At 37.8% G+C, this 21,414-nt stretch overlaps 1 protein-coding gene across 3 annotated transcripts in view; it reads left to right on the top strand.

Annotated features, from left to right (window-relative positions):
- The window catches only part of LOC124307323 (protein PALS1), a 70,149-nt gene extending 65,485 nt beyond the window's left edge, over positions 1-4,664 (top strand). For all 3 annotated transcript variants that reach the window (XM_046768858.1, XM_046768857.1, XM_046768859.1), the window contains 5 exons: positions 335-552; positions 624-826; positions 923-1,095; positions 1,497-1,661; positions 1,901-4,664. In XM_046768858.1, coding sequence (XP_046624814.1) covers positions 335-552; positions 624-826; positions 923-1,095; positions 1,497-1,661; positions 1,901-2,391 — 1,250 coding nt within the window. In that variant the 3' untranslated portion in view covers positions 2,392-4,664. The remainder of the gene's footprint in view (positions 1-334; positions 553-623; positions 827-922; positions 1,096-1,496; positions 1,662-1,900) is intronic.
- Positions 4,665-21,414: the final 16,750 nt, after the last annotated feature.

Here is a 21,414-nt window from a genome sequence, read left to right as displayed (position 1 = left end):
ATCAAAGACGATTTTGAAAGATAAGAAAACAAGATAATCTCGTGATTTTAAAAGATAGCATCACTAATATTCCATGATTAAATTTACCATGCTTACATGCAATTTATATTTCCACTTGGTCGAAAATTTTATCAAGTAATAGCAAAGAATGAAAATGTGAAAATAGCGGTGATTATATCTGGCCTTCCATGCTAAAATCAAATCAAGAATTAGAGATTATTATTTGTAAATTTCTTAGTAGTAGTAGAGTTTAGCTATTTACACTGAAGATCTTTACGAATGTCTTCGTCATTATTTTTAACAGCCTATCTTAAAGCAACATGTTCTCTATTAGGTCGAGTTGTACGTGGAGGAGCAGCCGACAAATCGGGCTTGTTGCACGAAGGTGATGAAGTGTTGGAAGTAAATGGAGTCGAAATGCGAGGCAAGAGCGTGAATGAAGTCTGCGATATTCTTGCCGGAATGCAGGGTAGCTTAACGTTCCTCGTTCTACCAGCACCAGTTGACCACAGGAATAACGGTAATACCAACATCCGCGAGGACACGACCCTGGTATGTATTTCACGAACTAAATAAATGCTTGTAAAGAAAGGCAACTAAATGCAATCCTCTTGATATTACAGATACAACATGTGCGAGCACACTTTGATTATGATCCGGAAGAAGACCCTTACATTCCTTGTCGAGAACTAGGCGTAAGCTTTCAGAAAGGGGATGTACTGCATGTAATTTCTCAAGAAGATCCAAGCTGGTGGCAAGCTTACCGCGAAGGGGAAGAAGATCAGACGTTGGCCGGTCTTGTCCCTAGCAAGAGCTTCCAACACCAGTAAGCGTGATAGCCAAGTGTCATTTAGTTTTTGTTACATACACTAGCTTGTTTGGAGAATTCAAAATGTTATTGCCGTTTCTTTCTGTTTCACAGACGTGAATCCATGAAACAAACGATAGCTGGAGAAAAATCAACGGGACGTGGTTCGAAAAAATCAAGTACGTTACTTTGTGCAAGAAAGAATCCGAAAAAAAAGAAGAGAAGCAAGTCTGGCTCAAATTTCAATGACGACGGGTACCCTCTCTATGCTACAACAGCTATCGACGGTTGGTTAACTTTGTTCAAACCAAAATTTTGGTATAAGATTGAATTTATTTAGCATCTCAATCGATGTGAATCTTTCTTGAAACGAGGCTTCCAAAGGCACACGGTCACCGCCTGCACCAACACGTGTACAATTTTTACCTGAGAGCATTTGTCCGCTACGCTTGGCTCAGATCAAATTTGTGGATACATTAGCACAGACGATAACGTATGACACGAAAGGGCTCGTTTCAAGAAGGTTTCACAGTAGAAGAAAATACTAACAATAAGCATTATTGAATCCAGTTTGATAAATCAAAGATATGGAAACATAAAGTCGATAAGATATTGTAATCAATCAACTTACACTGCATAGACTACCAGGGAATCCATGGTTTAATATAAGTGTAAATCATATTTTTAGATTATGACAGCGAGGAAGTGCTTACGTATGAAGAAGTAGCCCTTTATTATCCCCGAGCAAATCATAAAAGGCCAATAGTATTAATCGGTCCACCTAATATTGGAAGACACGAACTTCGCCAACGATTAATGCAAGATAGCGAGCGCTTTGCTGCAGCAATCCCACGTGAGTTGTTGCAAAGATGATTAACATTCTAAGAAATTGATTTAAAACATATTTAAGGGTCGAACATTGACCTAATGCACAGGAAACAATTATCAAATATAGGACACAGGTCCAAAAAGAAATTATTAAAATCAGTGATCTTTCTTTCAGTACGTTACCTAAAACTTTTGTAGACAATTCCAATATATGTAAAAAGGAAACTTTGCCAGATGTTAAACTGTATTTTAACTTTCTCACAGATACAAGCCGCCCAAGGAAAGACTCCGAAGTAGACGGACAGGATTATCATTTCATATCAAGATCACAATTTGAGTCAGATATATTGTGCAGAAAGTTTGTGGAGCACGGAGAATATGAAAAAGCTTATTATGGAACTTCGGTGGAGGCTATACGCTCTGTTGTGAACTCTGGTAAAATTTGTGTATTGAATCTGCATCCGCAGAGTTTAAAAATTCTACGCAGTTCAGATCTGAAGCCATATGTAGTTTTCGTTGCGCCACCAAGCCTTGAGAAATTGAGGCAAAAACGGATCAAGAATAATGAAAACTTCAAGGAAGATGAATTAAAAGATATAATTGAAAAGGCTAGAGACATGGAAGACAAGTATGGCCATTTATTTGACATGATTATTATTAATAATGATACTGATCGGGCATATAATCAGTTGCTTACTGAAATCAATTCTTTGGAAAGAGAACCACAGTGGGTTCCCGCATCTTGGCTTCAATAAGAACAAGATATAGAGCAAAAACAAAAAAAATGAACGAATGAATTGTGGTACACTATAGCTTCCCTTTCGTAGCTTCTGAAACGAATATTTACTGAAACAAAAAAGTATCCATTCCAAGAATTGGATAATTCGTCATCAAATTTTGAAATCAAATTTACCTGGGCTTGAGTGGAACAGGCTCAATGTGGTCAATGACTTACATATTTTTCGCTATTTTTATAAGTAGACTCATTTATGAGATATTTTTTAAAGAGAATTATTTATAATCTTGAATTTTTATACAGGCAAAGATTTTTTAATCTCGTAACGGAATATATACAATTATCAGAAGTATCTGAAATTTTATTCAATTCAAGACCGCACACCACAATACTGGATGTAATAAGCAACACAAGTAAAATACAACACCTTTGCCTACGTTGTTATGCAGTTTTGAGTAATTTGAAATGCTCTTAAATTTGATGATGAATGGTAAAATGTGAGTGCACCGAATTGTGAAGCAATAAAGTGGCAATTGGCAGAAGAAATAATTTAGGTGGATTATTTGAAGTAAAAAAACGTTATTGAAATAGGCAAAAATTACAACAATTGTAATTGATAATATTCTGATCAGAAGCTGCATGTAGGAAAAACCTTTAGAATCTCGAGACAAACAATATCACAACTAAATAAATCTATCACATCTAGTAAATTGCAATTGAAAAAAAATTGATAGAAAAATATTTTTAAAAAAATTATGCGAAAAAAATAAAAACGACACAGTTATTGATATTTCATCGTTTATTAGACTGTCTTGTGTCTGTATAGAGAGTTTATTCAAAAACATGTAGACTTGTTACGTAATAGACATAGATGATGGATAAAAAATTCCAAGCTTGTGTCAAGTTCCAAAATTGTGCCAACGGTTGAATATGCAGTGAAGCCAGTCGGAAACACAAATGTGCCAAACTGAATTGGATAATTCACGGCGTTTTTGAAAAATATGCGCTCAAAGGCACAGTAGGATTCGTCGTTACTTATAATTATGTAAATACTTGTGCAATTGACAATTGTATAGAGAAGATATACTATTGCATGCAACCCTGCTGATCAACACAATCTTTGCTGTACAGTTGCCCATCGTCTTATTTTTTTCCAACAGTTAAAGCATTAAAATGATTTTGTCATATAAATTAAATCACTTTACTATCATTCATAATGTACTTTTCTTCATTATCAATCCTATGAGCGACTTGAAATTTGATGTGTTATTTCATGACAGACTTGTTTATAAATGCAAGGTATTGAAAGTCAAAGTCTTCTTCATTGGCAGGGTTGTATTACAAGATTATTAAGATTCTATCAGGAGTCAAGAGATAGATTTGTTCACTAGGAGATCAAAGAATGTAACAATGAACCCACACCTCGACACAATGATGTGGTCTTGGTGAATTTATTGCAAGATATAATAAAGCGATGATAGTTTAGTGATTAATTTTCATTGTTTTATATTTTATACAATTTGTATTTTATTATTTCAATACTTTCGTGATTGTGAAAGAAGTGGAGTGACATCTTGATTACTGACAGAAACTTCGTAATTACTGGTTGGATTATTATCAATACTATTAAAGTGTGTATATTGATATTGGTTTCAAATGTAAAATAAACGTATAAGCGTTCCAGCGTAAAGATATAAATAAGAAAATAAATAATATAATTAGCAATAATGTTGATAAGTATAAAATGAATTCAAGCATTCGAGATGCGTGCGAACATTCTAAAAAGAAACTCTTCCGAACGTTAACTATATATTATTAATATATTACTTTAAATTATATTAACATAAAATATAATAATTCCAATGAGTCTTCCAATTGAAATATCATAAATCAAGAGTAGGTTTAAGGATTTACATATACAGACGTATATGTTTAGATTCACAGACTGCGCTAGAAATATGATATTTCATTCAATCATTGGAAAAACCAAATTTGCCCAATGGCAGCTACTACAGAAGCTCTGTATCGATGGAGAATATTGAAGAGCATTTTTTGAAACTTAATTTTCATAATTACTGACCGTAACTAAATCTACTTCAAGTACAGTGCATTAAGTTGCAAAGAATCTTGTATAAATTGTAACATTTTAAAGTATATTATGTATAGAGGAAACGGATAATGGAAAAAAATCGCCATAAAGAGTTATTACGCTCATCATCCATGCGACGTCACGAGTGATTCTGTTACATGTTCTGTTGAATAAAGGTTATAATAACATTTCAAAAGTCAAAATATTGTTCATTTCTTCTCAATCGAGTGAAGAATCAAAAACTTGACCGACTTTGGAAGTATCTGGTCAAAAAATTGTAACACATTATAGTCAGTCAGGAATGATGGTCAGAGATGTTACCGAACGTTTTTCGTCATTTCTTTAAGAGTGTATGTGTTCGATTTCGACATACACTTATATATATATATCCAAGTATCGAAGTCCATGTATCTCAAACGCAACAAATGGCTTAACATTCGATACACAATCTTGAACAAAGAAACTGCAACGCATTTTCATTTGAGGTGGAAATAGAACACTGACATGTATTTTACGAATTTGCTATTGCGATTTCGCAGAATCGTGCAGTTTCTTTAACTTCTGTGTCCAAGGAAAAAGTATTGGAGGATTTTTGTTCAGAATTGCATCTACAATGAGGCTGCTAAATTTTTTTGTGTGTTTGAGATACGTGGATTTCGATATTTGGAGTTATATACGTCAATATTAAGATCGACTAGGACACCTCCTTAAATGGATAATGGTATCCGTTCGGAGCCCATGATTATTATTGATTACCAAATGTTGACTGAACACTGCTAAAGATAACCAGCCATAGGTATTATTAATGAAAGTGTAGCTAACCACCCATTCACTGAAAGTTTGTATACAGAGGATTCCACATCACATCGGATGAAAAAATTTGATTTTTTGGCTTACTACTTTTGATATTTTCGCCCTTTTACTCACTTGAAGTTGGTATTGAGAGCATCAAATCTGAATTTTTTCAGATTTTTCTGACCAAGCATTTTATTACCACAGCTAGTTGAAACATCAGCTCATGAAGATTTCTCATTTTTTCAAGTTAACATGGCTTAAAATTCAGATGACATATGGAAAAAGTTCCTATACAAAAGTTTAGCATCTTTGTATGAAATTTCTAAGACAATTTTGTACGATTTCTCGTGCCTCGTTACAATACAGTTTTGATGAAAAATCTTCGAAAATCTTGTGTAACAAAGTAGCGCCCTAATCGAATTAGCTGAAATTTTTACCTAGTATGTCTTGTTCAATACCAAAATTGCCTAGAAGTTGCGTAGTTGGCGGAAAACTAGTTCAAAGTTACAAGTAATAGTTTACATGGAACTGTGAAATTTCTCGTCCACACGTACTATACTGTGGCGGTATGAATGGTGAGTTATACAATCGGCAGTACGATGCGCAACACATTGATGAATTCTTACCTTGAATGAATATACTTGAAAAAAAGCCAGTATTTAGCCTGTGTGTACTTATCGAGTTGAAGCGTTACCGACTTGTCGGCGATACAAGGATTTATTAATGAGAATAAATTTCTTCCAAAATTCGTAGCAAAACAGTGATTTAATTAAAGTATAGGTACCCGAGGGAAGAATTAATACATAGATTATGAATAATAACAGATCAGATTTAATAATGATGCAAAGACCAAAAATTATACACGCACACGCGGTCCATGTACGATATTGATATGTATGATACATTTAGGATTAATACGTGATCCATGCTATAAACTTTATAATTTTCCAGGAGACAAACTAGATTATATACAATAATACGGCTGTAATATGAGAAAAGAAAGATTAGTCATTTCGAAATGGGATTCTATTCGACGCGCGCTCGATGTGTACCATAACATTAGTATTCATGATTATTCAAACAACTTTTCATTTGCTCTCTCGATCTTGAATTTTCATAGGCACAGAATCAAAACGCTGTTCTAGCTAGTCGCAAGTGAAGTATTTACGTTGGGTAGAGAAGCAGAATCTTTTTTCGAAAAGTGTTCGGATGGAAAAATATTAAGAGTAACTGTAATGCATCACGGATGCGCTAATTTTGAACGAGATGAAATGGATGCTCCGTATATGAGACAGTATTTAACGCTGCGTAGTGATTTAAAGACCTAAAAAGAAGATAGGGAGAGAAAGATCGAAGCTTCTTGACATTTCGAGTGTATATTAACACGCATTTGAAGGATACGAGCAAAATTTTTCATCATCCAACTGTCGCAGAACGGCAGCGTTATCAGCTGACCCGTTAACCGAAGGATATATCTTCAGTCAACGGCTGACCATCGAAGGGCCTGGCCGCTTGAGTCTGGAATCGGCAGGAGAGATAAAGTGTGTATTTCTTGTATGAAATGTGAAAACTAAAATCATTATACATCATATCATATCATCATACATCATACATCGTACATCATACATCATCATACATAGTATTAAAGTTCGAAACCTAAGTTTGGATGTTCGGATGTTCAGAATGTGAAGTCGACCAACTTTTTTTTCTCTTGACGTTATCGATATGTATGGACGAAAATCAGCTAGCCGAATTCCTCAGTCTGGAAACAACCGCGCAGTAGAGCGGACGGATGAGAGTCGCGCTCCGCAAATTTGGAGTACCGGGTTCTCAACCTCCCGGATCCCGCGCTTCGGGTCCGCTACGCGGTGGAACTCGACTTCAAGGATAAGCGCTCCGTGGTTCCTGGTTCATGTTTACAATAAATTATTTTAATTCGTTTTTCGCGCAAGCCCAAATTCAGTAGCTGTCAGTGCGCTAGTAAAATTTCTTTAACTTTATAATCTTCTCATAATCTTTTTGGTAAAATATGTCAATAAAAAAATTATATCAAGCCTTACACATTATTTTTGATTTGTTCTCATCCTGAAAATATTTATTAGTATTCGAGGTATGATTCGAGGTGATTGGCGGTGGTCGTTGGAGGTGGTTAGGGGTGGTTGCGGGTAATCGAGGTGATTCAGGAGGAGGGGAACGAGGATTTGTGCTCGGTGAGTTTAACGTTTTTATAATATTCGATGGCAATTGTAATTACATTTCATCTGATCTTTTTTATACTTGTCATCTTTACAATAAATTATTTCAATTCATTCTTCGCGCAAGCACAAATTCAGTAGCTATAAATGCTCTAGTGAAATTTATTCTATTATTAATTAATTAATTAATTATGTTAATTCTTACACAATATTTTTGATGTGTTCTTATACTGAAAATTTTTATTATTATGGCAGGTATACCCGGGGTGGTTATCAGTGGTTGTTGGAGGTGGTTGGCGGTGGTTGGAGGTGGTCGGAGATGGACAAGGAGGAAGACGAGGAAGACGAAGAGAAGAAGGTGGATGAAGACTTGTGCACGGTGAGTAAAACAGTTTTATAATATTGAATGACAATTGTAATTATATTTCATCTACTCTTTTTCGAACTTGTCATGTATACAATCAATTATTTCAATTCGTTTTTCGCGCAAGCACAAATTCAGTACATGCGCTAGTGAAATTTAGTCTACTATTAATTAATTAGGTATTTATAATAATCTTCACACAATATTTCTGATGTGTTCTTATACTGAAAATATTTATTACTATTGCAGGTATACCCGTGGTGGTTATCGGTGGTTGTTGGAGGTGATTGGCGGTGGTTGAAGGTGTTCGGAGTTGGACGAGGAGGAGGACGAGGAAGACAAGGAGATGAAGGTGATCAAGGATTTGTGCTCGGTGTGTTTAATATTCTCATAATATTTAATGGCAACTGTAATTATGTTGTATTTAAAATTTTTCAAACTTGTAATGTTTACAATAAATTATTTCAATTCGTTTTTTGCGCAAGCACAAATTCAGTAGCTATGAATGAGCTCATACAATTTATTATTATTAATTAATTAATTAATCAATTGCTAAATAATATTAATCCTTACACAATATTTTCGATGTGTTCTTATACTGAAAATATTTATTACTATTCAAGGTATAACCCGAGGTGGTTATCGGTGGTTGTTCGAGGTGGTTGAAGGTGGTCGGAGGTGGACGAGGAGGAGGACGAGGAAAACGAGGAAAACAGGGTGGACGAGGAGGACGAGGATTTGTGCTCGGTGAGTAAAACACTTTCGTAATATTTGATGGCAAGTGTAATTATATTTCATCTAAAATATTTCAAACTTGTCATGTTTACATTAAATTATTTAAATTCATTTTTCGCGCAAGCACAAATTCGGTAGATATAAATGCGCTAATAAAATTTATTATATTATTAATTAATTAATTAATTATATCAATCCTTACACAATATTTTTAATGTGTTCCTATACTGAGAATATTTATTACTATTCCAGGTATAACCCGTGGTGGTTGGAGGTGGTCGAGCTGGACGAGGTGGAGGACGAGGATTCGTGCTCGGTGAGTTTAACATTTTTACAATATTTGACGAAGTAGAATCAGCATCAGGAGTAGGATCAGGGGAAGATGTAGAAATAGGAGTAGAAGTAGGAGTAGTGGTAGGAATAGGACTCGGAGTAGGAATATGAGTAGAAGTAGGAATAGTAGGAGTTAGAGTGGGATTAGGAGAGGGAGTAGGAGTAGGAGCAGAAGTAGGTAGGGCGGGGTGGGACGTGCGAGGGGCGGGGAGGGGCGGGAAGGGGATATTGTCATATCAAGTTATCAGTAATAAGCAATCGCGGGTAAAATATTAGCTTACTTTTGTAAGTATTTATGAATATAGCCTCTATGAATATTCATTGTTGGTATATAAGTGCTGGCAACGTACCTACTTTCTGTAAGAGATGTTGAAGATTTTCAACATAATTATGTTTCAGTTCTGTGCCCCACCTAGTGATCCACTAGTACATATCCTCCGACGTGACATCGCTGTGCTACGTATAAAGAAGAAAAGATTTATTAAGATGCAGATTGCTCCTCTCTTCTTGCCATTGTGCTTTCAGCGATTGTTGTGGTGTGTGTTTAAAATTAAGGACAGTATATAATATAGAATAACAGGTACAGCTACGAATATAGCACTGCAATAAATCTTATAGAAATGAGCTCTTATTGAGATTTCTCTGTATTTATAACTCGACGCGAGAAGGCAAATATCAATGTAATGCCATCTGTAAGGTAATTGGACTCGTATTTGCACTACGAGAACTCGTTGGGCATTTTGCGGTGAAGTTTGAAAAATTGTTGTACAAGAAATTAAATAACTTTAAAAATGGATAAAAAATATTATCTCTGATTGTGAATGTAGCTAATACAGCTTTAACCGTATATTGATTATGTTAATGATCTATTGTGACAAGATCGGAATTAGATAAGCTCTCTGAATACTTTTTTCTAGTCTATTAATTTATATCATGTATATGTAAATGTATATTTCTTCAGTTTATACAATCACTGCACTAGAATTACCCTTGCCACGTTTTATGGTGCGCTTGTGTAATTTGGATATTATTAACCTTACGTTTTACTGTATTTGCGACAAGTTGTGAGTGTTTCTAATTTCTTGGCGATTATTTATGTACACGTATGTATATATATGTATATGTATACTTATGCATGTGTATATACATGTATACAGAGAGGTATACACAGAGGTTTTAGTATATTCACATACGGATTTCTGTGTATAGGTATACTTGAACTAAAATATCCTCATCTCTAATACGGAGTTGTTCGTAATTCGAATTTGTCTTGTAACCCAATGTCCTACATACGATGGCAAAAATCTAGATCCAACTTAACTGAGTCTCAAAGCCCTGTTCACATAAAAGCAGCTATTTGATAGAAATTATAGTTTATAGTTTACACAGCCCATTGCATGGTATTTCATTATAAATACATATGTTTCAATGTATTTAGAAATAATTTATCAAATGTACAGAGGTCATGTGCAAATAATAAATAAATTCGACCGCAGTTTGATGTATTCATTGGAGCTTTGACAATAAATTTAAGCTTTGTTACTTCTTTTATTTTATTATGGATAATCAAAAACATTTCCGACTATTGGTGCTGTGGAAGCATGGGAATTAAACCAAATGTAGCAAAAGATTAGAAACAGTGTATGTAGAGTACGGATATTTTTCTAATAATGCAAACACGTGCCGCCAGCTTAGTTTTGACATATCTAGAATACCACGCCTTGCGAATTAGCTTTCCAGACGGAGATGAATGATAAATTTTAAGGACTGCATTATCGTTGTCGAATACTCTATGCCTCATGGGAAACGAAAATCTGTAACGATAAAATTGATGCACCGGATCATCGTCGACTTTAACTTATGAAATGTCCTACCATTTTCGGACACTTCCAACCATCCTATTTACCTATATTACTGGATTAGCTATGATATGAAAAAAGAAGAATTATCCATTTCGAAATGGGATTCTATACGACGCGCACTCGATGTATTCCATAACATTAGTATTCATAATTATTCCAACAACTTTTCATTTGCTCTTTCGATCTTGAATTTTCATAGGCATAGAATCGAAACGCTGTTTTAGCTGGTCGCAAGTGAAGTATCTGCGTTGGGTGAAGGAGCAGAATTTATTTTTCGAAGAGTATTCGGATGGACAAAAATTCAGAGTAACTGTAATACATCACGGATGCGCTAATTTTGAACGAGATGAAATGGATGCTTCGTATATGAGACAGTATTTAACGCTGCGTAGTGATTTAAAGACCTGAAAAGGTGATAGGGAGAGAAAGAACGAAGCTTTTTAACACTTCGAGTGTATTTTAACACTCATTCGAAAGATACGAGCAAAATTTTTCATCATCTAACTGTCGCAGAACGGCAGCGTTATCAGCTGACCCGTTAACCGAAGGATATATCTTCAGTCAACGGCTGACCATCGAAGGGCCTGGCCGCTTGAGTCTGGAATCGGCAGGACAGATAAAGTGCGTATTTCTTGTATGAAATGTGAAAACTAAAATCATTATACATCATATCATATCATCATACATCATACATCATACATCGTACATCATACACCATACATCATACATCATACATCATCATACCGAGTATTACAGTTCGAAACCAAAGTTTGAATTTTCGGATGTTCGGAAAGTGACGTCACCAATCTAAAATCGGCTAGCCGAGTTCCTCAGTCGGGTAACAACCGCGCAGTAGAGCGGACGGTTGAGAGTCGCGCTCCGCAAATTTCGAGTACCGGGTTCTCAACCTCTCAGATCCCGCGCTTCCGGTCCGCTACGTATTTCGAGTACCGGGTTCTCAACCTCCCGGATCCCGCGCTTCGGGTCCGCTACGCGGTGAAACTCGACTTCCAGGATAAGCGCTCCGTGGTTCCTGGTTCACGTTTACAATAAATTATTTCAATTCGTTTTTCGCGCAAGCCCACATTCAGTAGCTGTCGGTGCGCTACTAGAATTTCTCGACTTCCAGGATGAGCGCTCCGTAGTTCCTGGTTCACGTTTACAATAAATTATTTCAATTCGTTTTTCGCGCAAGCCCAAATTCAGTAGCTGTCGGTGCGCTAATAAAATTTCTCGACTTCCAGGATAAGCGCTCCGTGGTTACTGGTTCACGTTTACAATAAATTATTTCAATTCGTTTTTCACGAAAGCCCAAATTCAGTAGCTCTCGGTGCGCTAATAAAATTTCTCGACTTCCAGGATAAGCGCTCCGTGGTTCCTGGTTCACGCTTACAATAAATTATTTCAATTCGTTTTTCGCGCAAGCCCAAATTCAGTAGCTGTCGGTGCGCTGATAAAATTTCTCGACTTCCAGGATAAGCGCTCCGTGGTTCCTGGTTCACGTTTACAATAAATTATTTCAATTCGTTTTCGCGCAAGCCCAAATTCAGTAGCTGTCGGTGCGCTACTAGAATTTCTCGACTTCCAGGATGAGCGCTCCGTGGTTCCTGGTTCACGTTTACAATAAATTATTTCAATTCGTTTTTCGCGCAAGCCCAAATTCAGTAGCTGTCGGTGCGCTAATAAAATTTCTCGACTTCCAGGATAAGCGCTCCGTGGTTACTGGTTCACGTTTACAATAAATTATTTCAATTCGTTTTTCGCGCAAGCCCAAATTCAGTAGGTGTCGGTGTGCTACTAGAATTTCTCGACTTCCAGGATAAGCGCTCCGTGCTTCCTGGTTCACGTTTACAATAAATTATTTCAATTCGTTTTTCGCGCAAGCCCAAATTCAGTAGCTGTCGGTGCGCTACTAGAACTTCTCGACTTCCAGGATAAGCGCTCCGTGGTTCCTGGTTCACGCTTACAATAAATTATTTCAATTCGTTTTTCGCGCAAGCCCAAATTCAGTAGCTGTCGGTGCGCTGATAAAATTTCTCGACTTCCAGGATAAGCGCTCCGTGGTTCCTGGTTCACGTTTACAATAAATTATTTCAATTCGTTTTCGCGCAAGCCCAAATTCAGTAGGTGTCGGTGTGCTACTAGAATTTCTCGACTTCCAGGATGAGCGCTCCGTGGTTCCTGGTTCACGTTTACAATAAATTATTTCAATTCGTTTTTCGCGCAAGCCCAAATTCAGTAGCTGTCGGTGCGCTGATAAAATTTCTCGACTTCCAGGATAAGCGCTCCGTGGTTCCTGGTTCACGTTTACAATAAATTATTTCAATTCGTTTTCGCGCAAGCCCAAATTCAGTAGGTGTCGGTGTGCTACTAGAATTTCTCGACTTCCAGGATAAGCGCTCCGTGGTTCCTGGTTCACGTTTACAATAAATTATTTCAATTCGTTTTTCGCGCAAGCCCAAATTCAGTAGCTGTCGGTGCGCTAATAAAATTTCTCGACTTCCAGGATAAGCGCTCCGTGGTTCCTGGTTCACGTTTACAATAAATTATTTCAATTCGTTTTTCGCGCAAGCCGAAATTCAGTAGCTGTCGGTGCGCTAATAAAATTTCTCGACTTCCAGGATAAGCGCTCCGTGGTTCCTGGTTCACGTTTACAATAAATTATTTCAATTCATTTTCGCGAAACCCCAAATTCAGTAGCTGTCGGTGCGCTAATGAAATTTCTATAACTTTACAATCTTCTCATAATCTTTTTGGTAAAATATGTCGATAAAAAAATTATATCAAACCTTACACATTATTTTTGATTTGTTCTCACGCTGAAAATATTTATTAGTATTCGAGGTATAACCTGAGGTGGTTGAAGGTGGTCGGAGGTGGACGAGGAGGAGGACGAGGAGGACGAGGATTTGTGCTGGGTGAGTAAAACACTTTTATAATATTTGATGGCAATTGTAATTATATTTCATCTGAAATATCACAAACTTGTCACGTTTACAATAAATTATTTCAATTCATTTTTCGTGCAAGCACATATCCAGTAGCTATGAATAATCTTATACAATTTCTTATATTATTAAATAGTTAATTAATATTCTTATAATATTTGGTGGCAATTGTAATTATATTTCATCTGAAATATTACAAACTTGTCACGTTTACAATAAATTATTTCAATTCATTTTTCGTGCAAGCACATATTCAGTAGCTATGAATAATCTTGTACAATTTATTATATTATTCATCAATTGATTAATTACAATAATCCTTACACAATATTTTTGATGTGTTCCTATACTAAAAATATTCATTACTATTCCAGGTATCACCCGAGGTGGTCGGAGGTGGACGAGGAGGAGGACGAGCTGGACGAGGAGGAGGACCAGGTGGCCGAGGAGGAGGACGAGGTGGACGAGGAGGAGGCGGGGTGGGTCGTGGCAGAGGACCTCTCCTCTCCTCAGAGGAGGGGTGGGGTAGGGGCAGGGAAGGGGGAGAGGTGGGCGGGGAGGGGGAAGGGACGGGAAGGGAAGGGAGGGGCGGGGAGGGGAGGGAGGGGTGGGGAGGGGAGGGAGACGGGGTGGGGGCGGGAGGGGGGAGGGGGGGAGGGAGGGAGGGAGGGAGGGAGGGCGGGTGGGAGGGAGAGAGTGGAGGACGGATGTTGATGCAAGCCCGTTACAGTTAATAGAGCAGTACACCCCCCCGGCCCCGCGCCCTCCCTCCCGCCCGCCCTCCCTCCCTCCCTCCCTCCCTCCCTCCCACCCGCCCTCCCACCCTCCCACCCGCCCCCCCCTCTCCCCCCTCCCGCCCTCCCCCCCCTCCCCGCCTCCCTTCCCGCCCCGCCCCTTCCCTTCCCGTCCCTTCCCCCTCCCCGCCCACCTCTCCCCCTTCCCTCCCCCTTCCCCTCCCCTCCTCTGAGGAGAGGAGAGGTCCTCTCCCACGACCCACCCCGCCTCCTCCTCGTCCACCTCGTCCTCCTCCTCGTCCACCTGGTCCTCCTCCTCGTCCAGCTCGTCCTCCTCCTCGTCCACCTCCGACCACCTCGGGTGATACCTGGAATAGTAATGAATATTTTTAGTATAGGAACACATCAAAAATATTGTGTAAGAATTAATGTAATTAATCAATTAATTAATAATATAATAAATTGTACAAGATTATTCATAGCTACTGAATATGTGCTTGCACGAAGAATGAATTGAAATAATTTATTGTAAACGTGACAAGTTTGTAATATTCCAGATGAAATATAATTACAATTGCCATCAAATATTATAAAAGTGTTTTACTCACCCAGCACAAATCCTCGTCCTCCTCGTCCTCCTCCTCGTCCACCTCCGACCACCTTCAACCACCTCAGGTTATACCTCGAATACTAATAAATATTTTCAGCGTGAGAACAAATCAAAAATAATGTGTAAGGTTTGATATAATTATTTTATCGACATATTTTACCAAAAAGATTATGAGAAGATTGTAAAGTTATAGAAATTTCATTAGCGCACCGACAGCTACTGAATTTGGGCTTGCGCGAAAAACGAATTGAAATAATTTATTGTAAACATGAACAAGGAACCACGGAGCGCTTATCCTGGAAGTCGAGAAATTTTATTAGCGGACTGACAGGTACCGAATTTGGGCTCGCGCGAAAAACGAATTGAAATAATTTATTGTAAACATGAACCAGGAACCACGGAGCGCTTATCCTGGAAGTCGAGAAATTTTATTAGCGGACTGACAGGTACTGAATATGGGCTTGCGCAAAAAACGAATTGAAATAATTTATTGTAAACATGAACCAGGAACCACGGAGCGCTTATCATGGAAGTCGAGAAATTTTATTAGCGGACTGACAGGTACCGAATTTGGGGTTGCGCGAAAAACGAATTGAAATAATTTATTGTAAACATGAACCAGGAACCACGGAGCGCTTATCCTGGAAGTCTCGAAATTTTCTTAGCGGACTGACAGGTACCGAATTTGGGCTCGCGCGAAAAACGAATTGAAATAATTTATTGTAAACATGAACCAGGAACCACGGAGCGCTTATCCTGGAAGTCCAGAAATTTTATTAGCGGACTGACAGGTACCGAATTTGGGCTCGCGCGAAAAACGAATTGAAATAATTCATTGTAAACGTGAACCAGGAACCACGGAGCGCTTATCCTGGAAGTCGAGAAATTTTATTAGCGGACTGACAGGTACCGAATTTGGGGTTGCGCGAAAAACGAATTGAAATAATTTATTGTAAACATGAACCAGGAACCACGGAGCGCTTATCCTGGAAGTCGAGAAATTTTATTAGCGGACTGACAGGTACTGAATATGGGCTTGCGCAAAAAACGAATTGAAATAATTTATTGTAAACATGAACCAGGAACCACGGAGCGCTTATCATGGAAGTCGAAAAATTTTATTAGCGGACTGACAGGTACCGAATTTGGGGTTGCGCGAAAAACGAATTGAAATAATTTATTGTAAACATGAACCAGGAACCACGGATCGCTTATCCTGGAAGTCGAGAAATTTTATTAGCGGACTGACAGGTACTGAATATGGGCTTGCGCAAAAAACGAATTGAAATAATTTATTGTAAACATGAACCAGGAACCACGGAGCGCTTATCATGGAAGTCGAGAAATTTTATTAGCGGACTGACAGGTACCGAATTTGGGGTTTCGCGAAAAACGAATTGAAATAATTTATTGTAAACATGAACCAGGAACCACGGAGCGCTTATCCTGGAAGTCGAGAAATTTTATTAGCGGACTGACAGGTACTGAATATGGGCTTGCGCAAAAAACGAATTGAAATAATTTATTGTAAACATGAACCAGGAACCACGGAGCGCTTATCATGAAAGTCGAGAAATTTTATTAGCGGACTGACAGGTACCGAATTTGGGCTCGCGCGAAAAACGAATTGAAATAATTTATTGTAAACATGAACCAGGAACCACGGAGCGCTTATCCTGGAAGTCGAGAAATTTTATTAGCGGACTGACAGGTACTGAATATGGGCTTGCGCAAAAAACGAATTGAAATAATTTATTGTAAACATGAACCAGGAACCACGGAGCGCTTATCATGAAAGTCGAGAAATTTTATTAGCGGACTGACAGGTACCGAATTTGGGGTTTCGCGAAAAACGAATTGAAATAATTTATTGTAAACATGAACCAGGAACCACGGAGCGCTTATCCTGGAAGTCGAGAAATTTTATTAGCGGACTGACAGGTACTGAATATGGGCTTGCGCAAAAAACGAATTGAAATAATTTATTGTAAACATGAACCAGGAACCACGGAGCGCTTATCATGGAAGTCGAGAAATTTTATTAGCGCACCGACAGCTACTGAATTTGGGCTTGCGCGAAAACGAATTGAAATAATTTATTGTAAACATGAACCAGGAACCACGGAGCGCTTATCCTGGAAGTCGAGAAATTTTATTAGCGGACTGACAGGTACTGAATATGGGCTTGCGCAAAAAACGAATTGAAATAATTTATTGTAAACATGAACCAGGAACCACGGAGCGCTTATCATGGAAGTCGAGAAATTTTATTAGCGCACCGACAGCTACTGAATTTGGGCTTGCGCGAAAACGAATTGAAATAATTTATTGTAAACGTGAACCAGGAACCACGGAGCGCTTATCCTGGAAGTCGAGTTTCACCGCGTAGCGGACCCGAAGCGCGGGATCCGGGAGGTTGAGAACCCGGTACTCGAAATTTGCGGAGCGCGACTCTCAACCGTCCGCTCTACTGCGCGGTTGTTACCCGACTGAGGAACTCGGCTAGCCGATTTTAGATTGGTGACGTCACTTTCCGAACATCCGAAAATTCAAACTTTGGTTTCGAACTGTAATACTAGGTATGATGATGTATGATGTATGATGTATGATGTACGATGTATGATGTATGATGTATGATGATATGATATGATGTATAATGATTTTAGTTTTCACATTTCATACAAGAAATACGCACTTTATCTGTCCTGCCGATTCCAGACTCAAGCGGCCAGGCCCTTCGATGGTCAGCCGTTGACTGAAGATATATCCTTCGGTTAACGGGTCAGCTGATAACGCTGCCGTTCTGCGACAGTTGGATGATGAAAAATTTTGCTCGTATTTTTCAAATGTGTGTTGAAATACACTCGAAGTGTTAAGAAGCTTCGTTCTTTCTTTCCCTATCACCTTTTCAGGTCTTTAAATCACTACGCAGCGTTAAATACTGTGTCATATACGAAGCATCCATTTCATCTCGTTCAAAATTAGCGCATCCGTGATGTATTACAGTTACTCTGAATTTTTTTCCATCCGAATACTTTTCGAAAAATAAATTCTGCTCCTCCACCCAACGCAGATACTTCACTTGCGACCAGCTAAAACAGCGTTTCGATTCTATGCCTATGAAAATTCAAGATCGAAAGAGCAAATGAAAAGTTGTTGGAATAATTATGAATACTAATGTTATGGAATACATCGAGTGCGCGTCGAATAGAATCCCATTTCGAAATGAATAATTCTTCTCTTTCCATATCATAGCTAATCCGGTAATATAGGTAAATAGGATGGTTGGAGGTGGTCGGCGCTGGCAGAAGGTGATAGGGGGTGGTCGAAAGTGGCCATTGATGGTCGGAGGTGGCAGGAGGAGGTAGGAGGTGTTCGAAAATGGTAGGACATTTCATAAGTTAAAGTCGACGATGATCCGGTGCATCAATTTTATCGTTACAGATTTTCGTTTCCCATGAGGCATAGAGTATTCATCAACGATAATGTAGTCCTTAAAATTCATCATTCATCTCCGTCTGGAAAGCTAATTCGCAAGGCGTGGTATTCTAGATGTGTCAAAACTAAGCTAGCGGCACGTGTTCGCATTATTAGAAAAATACCCGTACTCTACATACACTGTTTCTAATCTTTTGCTACATTTGGTTTAATCCCCATGCTTCCACAGCACGAATAGTCTGCAATGTTTTTGATTATCCATAATAAAATAAAAGTAGTAACAAAGCTGAAATTTATTGTTAAAGCTCCAATGAATACATCAAACTGCGGTCGAATTCATTTATTATTTGCACATGACCTCTGTACATTTGATAAATTATTTCTAAATACATTGAAACATATGTATTTATAATGAATATCATGCAATGGGCTGTGTAAACTATAAACTATCATTTCTATCAAATAGCTGCTTTTATGTCAACAGGGCTTTGAGACTCAGTTAAGTTGGATCTAGATTTTTGCCATCGTATGCAGGACATTGGGTTACTAGAACAAATTCGAATTGCGAAGAACTCCGTATTAGAGATAAGGATATTTTAGTTCAAGTATACCTATACACAGAAATCCGTATGTGAATATACTAAAACCTCTGTGCATACCTCTCTGTATATAGTATAATATATATAGTATATAGATTATATATCTCTGTATATATAATAATTGCCAAGAAATTAGAAACACTCACAACTTGTCGCAAATAGAGTAAAACGTAAGGTTAATAATATACAAATTACACAAGCGCACCATAAAACGTGGCAAGGGTAATCCTAGTGCAGTGATTATATAAACTGAAGAAATATACATTTACATATACATGATATAAATTAATAGTCTAGAAAAGAGTATTTAGAGAACTTATCCAATTCCGATCTTGTCACAACAGATCAGTAACATAATCAATATATGGTTAAAGCTGTATTAGCTACATTTACAATTATAGATAATATTTTTTATCCATTTTTAAAGTTATTTAATTTCTTGTACAACAATTTTTCAAACTTCACCGCAAAATGCCCAACGAGTTCTCGTAGTGCAAATACGAGTCCAATTACCTTACAGATGGCATTACATTGATATTTGCCTTCTCGCGTCGAGTTATAAATACAGAGAAATCTCAATAAGAGCTCATTTCTATAAGATTTATTGCAGTGCTATATTCGTAGCTGTACCTGTTATTCTATATTATATACTGTCCTTAATTTTAAACACACACCACAACAATCGCTGAAAGCACAATGGCAAGAAGAGAGGAGCAATCTGCATCTTAATAAATCTTTTCTTCTTTATACGTAGCACAGCGATGTCACGTCGGAGGATATGTACTAGTGGATCACTAGGTGGGGCACAGAACTGAAACATAATTATGTTGAAAATCTTCAACATCTCTTACAGAAAGTAGGTACGTTGCCAGCACTTATATACCAACAATGAATATTCATAGAGGCTATATTCATAAATACTTACAAAAGTAAGCTAATATTTTACCCGCGATTGCTTATTACTGATAACTTGATATGACAATATCCCCTTCCCGCCCCTCCCCGCCCCTCGCACGTCCCACCCCGCCCTACCTACTTCTGCTCCTACTCCTACTCCCTCTCCTAATCCCACTCTAACTCCTACTATTCCTACTTCTACTCATATTCCTACTCCGAGTCCTATTCCTACCACTACTCCTACTTCTACTCCTATTTCTACATCTTCCCCTGATCCTACTCCTGATGCTGATTCTACTTCGTCAAATATTGTAAAAATGTTAAACTCACCGAGCACGAATCCTCGTCCTCCACCTCGTCCAGCTCGACCACCTCCAACCACCACGGGTTATACCTGGAATAGTAATAAATATTCTCAGTATAGGAACACATTAAAAATATTGTGTAAGGATTGAGATAATTAATTAATTAATTAATAATATAATAAATTTTATTAGCGCATTTATATCTACCGAATTTGTGCTTGCGCGAAAAATGAATTTAAATAATTTAATGTAAACATGACAAGTTTGAAATATTTTAGATGAAATATAATTACACTTGCCATCAAATATTACGAAAGTGTTTTACTCACCGAGCACAAATCCTCGTCCTCCTCGTCCACCCTGTTTTCCTCGTTTTCCTCGTCCTCCTCCTCGTCCACCTCCGACCACCTTCAACCACCTCGAACAACCACCGATAACCACCTCGGGTTATACCTTGAATAGTAATAAATATTTTCAGTATAAGAACACATCGAAAATATTGTGTAAGGATTAATATTATTTAGCAATTGATTAATTAATTAATTAATAATAATAAATTGTATGAGCTCATTCATAGCTACTGAATTTGTGCTTGCGCACAAAACGAATTGAAATAATTTATTGTAAACATTACAAGTTTGAAAAATTTTAGATGAAATATAATTACAATTGCCATCAAATATTATAAAAGTGTTTTACTCACCGAGCACAAATCCTCAGCCACCTTCTTCTCCTAGTCTTCCTCGTCCTCCTCCTCGTCGACCTCCGACCACCTTCAACCACCGCCAACCACATCCAACAACCACCGATAACCACCTCGGGTCATACCTGGAATAGTAATAAATATTCTCAGTATAAGAATATATCAAAAATATTATGTAAGGATTAATATAATTATTTAATTAATTGATAATATAATAAATTTTACTATCGCATTTATAGCTACTGAATATGTGCTTGCGCGAATAATGAATTGAAATAATTTATTGTAAACATGACAAGTTTGTATAATTTTAGATGAAATATAATTACAATTGCCATCAAACATTACAAAAACGTTTTACTCACCGAGCACAAATCCTCGTCTTCCTCGTCCTCCTCCTCGTCCACCTCCGACCACCTCCAACCACCGCCAACC

This window comes from Neodiprion virginianus, chromosome 6, assembly GCF_021901495.1.
Source record: "Neodiprion virginianus isolate iyNeoVirg1 chromosome 6, iyNeoVirg1.1, whole genome shotgun sequence".
Taxonomy (NCBI): Eukaryota; Metazoa; Arthropoda; class Insecta; order Hymenoptera; family Diprionidae; genus Neodiprion; species Neodiprion virginianus.
This window is presented reverse-complemented; position numbering and strand designations above follow the sequence as displayed.